The 4,352-nt window shown below is 32.9% G+C and overlaps 1 protein-coding gene across 1 annotated transcript in view; it reads right to left on the bottom strand.

The window, feature by feature from the left end:
• LOC118747197 (trypsin-1-like) overlaps positions 1 to 2,990 on the bottom strand; it is an 8,082-nt gene extending 5,092 nt beyond the window's left edge. Inside the window, exon 1 of the mRNA XM_036481186.1 lies at positions 2,970 to 2,990. Coding sequence (XP_036337079.1) covers positions 2,970 to 2,990 — 21 coding nt within the window. The remainder of the gene's footprint in view (positions 1 to 2,969) is intronic.
• Between the last annotated feature and the right edge of the window lie 1,362 nt (positions 2,991 to 4,352).

The following is a 4,352-nucleotide window of genomic DNA, read 5'->3' as shown; positions in this document are numbered from 1 at the left end:
AGACTGATGCTTTGTATTTTGACGTTTTGGAATGCACCCCTATTTTCTCGGATAACCAGGCAGCAATCAAGGCACTTGGCTCTGTAAGCATCCCATTCAGTAGAATAAAACAGTGCAGAGAGAACATTATGGCCTTAGATGATAGGCATGTCATTGCACTGATCTGGGTGTCGGAGCACAGCAGAATTCATGTCAATGAGATGGCCGACGAACTAGCCAGGAACGGGTTAGCTCTGCATGTCTCAGAGGCACACGAGGTTCTTGTTCCTCAAAAGCTGCATCTCTCAGCACTGGAAAAAGGTGGCTAATACACAGTAGGTGGAAAGGCCTAGAACCTTGTAGGGTCTGCAGGAGCCTGTGGCCCACCTACTATGCAAAACGCACTGGATTTCTCATCAAAACAAACAGGAGGGATTTATCTCGACTAACAGCCGTTTACACAGGGCACTGGGCCGTGGGAATCCATGCTGCATGACTAGGACTGGAACACAGCACTTCTTGTCGTAGCTGTTATTCACCGTATGCAGAAAAAACGATGGAGCATCTGCTCCGTAACTGCCCAGCAATATGCTTTCCAAGTACACATTTTTCCCATAAACATATTTTCAATGCTTTAATCAAAAAATTATTAAAAAATCAACGCGATTTTTAGCCAATGGAAATTTGTCCTTTTGTACTAAAATTTTATGGGCTATAAAACTGCGTACCCAGTTTAAAAGAGTCGAAGTTTTTATGAAGATCTGTTGAATTTTTCTAAATGTTGTTTCAAACTTCGACTATTGAATATTTTTGTAATATATTGGGTCTTATGAATAAAAAATAAGCAATTGTTTTTTTTTTTTTAATTTCAGCCTTTTACTCGATTTGTTCAAAGAAATTTAAGTAAAATGTATGAAATTTTAAGAAAAAGCAACTGCTTATTTTTTACTCGTAAGGCCAAACAACAAAAAATTGTTAAATTGAAAAAAAATTTCTAATTAAAATGCGGAAATTTATTCTAGTCACTGTATATCGGCAATGGTTTCTATACATTTTTCTATTAAAATATACCGAGTCCTAACCGCCAAAATAACGTAAGCGAAATTTTTTTAAAAATTTTCCTTTTGATGCAGAAATGCACCTAGATGCTCTAGGAATATTTCTGCATCAAATATAAAATTAAAAAAAAAATGTCGTTTACGTTATTTTGGCGGTAAGGGCTCGATACATACATGTACCTGCATAAATTTGATACATACCGAATGACATAACTCGATGGTATTATCGAAAAAAATATCGATAGAAATGACTACAAAAACAACGATAAAATATTTCAAAAACGAAGCGTGTAAACACAGTTGATTCTCTTTCTACATGTCGTTTTCCAGATCCCATTACAAGCAACAGCGGTGAAACACCTGCTAACCACTTCTACCATTTTTTTTCAAATTATTGTTGCTTTTCCACAATAAATTTTTCATTAAAAACGGCCTCAAGCTCAATAAAAATTATTGAATATAGATATCCGACTTTAAAACCATTAAAAACGAGATTACTTTTTACCCAAGCCAATATTTATCAAAGCTGACAAAATAAAGCACTTTAAGGCACAAACTCGTTGAAAAAGCAAGCATTAGATTTTCATAAAGCAGAAAATTTGACCATTAAATTCTTTGTCTTAAATCCATGTCACAATGATGTGCCAAAAATCGAATTTTTTCTTCCAGTCATTATATGTAGGTATGTTTTGCTTTATGAATATATCTTCCGGCCAGATCTTTGGAATTTCATTTGCAAGCGTGTTAACAAATTTGTCAACCTTCCAACACGCATTGTCTTAAGTCTCATCTGCATTTGCATACACGAAGAGTATTCATACATTTACATACATTAGGGTGTGTCACCAAAAAAAGATGCTCTTTTTCGAATGGAATTATAAAATTGTTAACATTTTAAGACTTTTGCCAAAATATTTCGAGATAAATATTATGATTTATGTGAGTTAGACCGATTTGAAAATTGCTCGAAAAATATCATTATTTTGATACCGTTGTTAGAATTTCAAAAAAAATGCAAACCTTTTAAGCTTTAACTTTTCTATTATCCGAGGTAATTTTTTGGAAAAACAAAATATTTTTCCAAACTAATGTTATTTATAATAAACTCGCTTATTGGAAGCAATTTCAATTAATTCCAGCTCACGTAACTCTTAATTTTTTTCCGAAATATGTTGGTGAAAGTCTTAAAATTCGTTATATTTCCAATGGAAAAACACTACTAATTTTTTGTATGGAGAGTGTTGCACCCTAATATACATACATATGTATACTTAACAGGTAGGTAAAAAAAATACGTATATTTTAGTTTTGACCTGACTATTATTTCTGCTGTGCATACATACATATGTAGATACATTTAAACAGAGGCGCACATTTTTTCGCTTAAATAAAACATAAAAAGTTTAGATTTGCATACGCAGAATTAGTAAACTGTGCCAACAGAAAAAATTTTTTTTTTTTTTCATCATTTTTAGTGATTCACAACAAATATTTGCTTTGTATTGGAGTTCATACCTTCAATGAAATTTGTTAAAACTAAGCAGAAAATCACTAAAACGAAAAATTGTTTCATTTTTTTTTCACTTTTTTATTTACACTGGAACCATAGAATATTTAATTTCCTTTTTTCTGGTAAACCGCAAACAAAATTTGTTTTTCTTTTATCAAACACTTCAAAATGGCACATCCATTTAATAGAAACTTGTTATTTATTTTATTAGTATCCAAAATACTAGCACCGAAAATTCATAAATAGTATAGAAGACAGAGAAAGCATTTACTCTTTAAATCGTATTTATTTTTTTAATTCACAATTACTACGCGCCCGTGCTAATCCATTTTCTTTACGCGACCGCATCGAATTCGAAACTGTTACCAAAAATAACAATCAAAGCCGTGTACAGCGTTCGATCAGCGTTCTATTACGATTACCTTGAGAGGCTGTGCCATCATTTTTCTATTCGTGTTTCAAACAAAAAAAACACAAAATCTTAGCCGGTTTTTAGACTGTATGCTGAGTATGTGCATATGTAATTAGCCAGAGATATGGCGCTGCGGGTGTTTCCCGAAAGCAACTTACTTACGAAGTTATGCATTGTCATACTAAATACTTTAGGCAGTGTGACTCTCTCTCTTCCGTTATGATTAATAAATGGTTGACATTCAATAAATGGTTGACTTCAACAGAATTCAGCTAGAGCGGAGGTCTCGTTTTTAAATAATTCAATAGACTAGTCTACATTTCTTGGTATTTTGCATATACGTCTCGTACGCAGAATATTTATGAGTGTATTATAATTATGGGCTGCTCAAGCGTCAAGTGGTAAGCGCAAAATGCTGAATTTCTCGTTGTTTTCTATTAAGACATTTTTTTGGAAAGCAATTATTTTAAAATATAACTACAATAGTGAAAGGACTGTCTGGCATTTACGGTTGCCAACTTTTATATTTTCTAAAACCGGGCTATGGAAAAAAGAGAAATCGGGGGTAACTTTTCAAACTATGCTTCGCTGTATTAAACAGAATATTTATGCATAAGGCATATTTTCATACGTTATACCCAATGTTATACCATTTTCCCACGGTATTCTGAATTACTATTACGATCGCGAATTACCCCATTCCCACGAGCACGTTCTTAATTCGTTTCGACAGTTCTCTGTCTCTGTCTCTGTTTTGTTTTGGTTTCTCTTCGCTGCAAAATTGATGCAAAAGGTAGGTTCTTCCTAAAAATTTATAAGTTACCGTATTAAATTAGGGATATACATACATATTTGTAAACTTTACTTTTCGTACCCAAGAAATTCAAGTTTTGATTTGTGAGCTAGTTTCGATAAATTTCCGATAAAAACTAGAGATGGCACACAGTGCCGCCTAAGTGGGCAAAAATCGAAAAATTCGTTATCTGCAATATGAACTTGTTTGATATTTTTGTAAAGACAATTTATCCACTAAAAAAAATTAAACAGACACTAAAGTCGACAAATTTAATAATAAGAATTCTAATTTTTCTTCACTAAAAAAATGTCAAAGATATATTCTTTGAAATAAAATGTTGGTTTGACGTTTCTTGTTTTCATATAGAAAGTGGAGAATTACAGGAATTAAAATTTTGCAATAAAATTGAACACAGGGTGTCCCTGCGGTATTTTAGAAAAACAATTTTGTGCACAGACGGACGGACGGACGGACAGACAGTCACCGCTTAATCGATTTCTCTTTTCATTCTGATCATTTATGTATAAATTTGTCTATATCTATCTCGATTCGTTTGGCCTGTTACAAACAACCGTTATGTGAACAAAGTTATAATAG

Source organism: Rhagoletis pomonella, unplaced genomic scaffold, assembly GCF_013731165.1.
Source record: "Rhagoletis pomonella isolate Grant_MI unplaced genomic scaffold, Rhpom_1.0 Rhpom_scaffold_00011, whole genome shotgun sequence".
In the NCBI taxonomy this organism is placed as follows: Eukaryota; Metazoa; Arthropoda; class Insecta; order Diptera; family Tephritidae; genus Rhagoletis; species Rhagoletis pomonella.
Note: the sequence above shows the minus strand (reverse complement) of the source record. Positions and strands in the feature narration are given on the sequence as shown.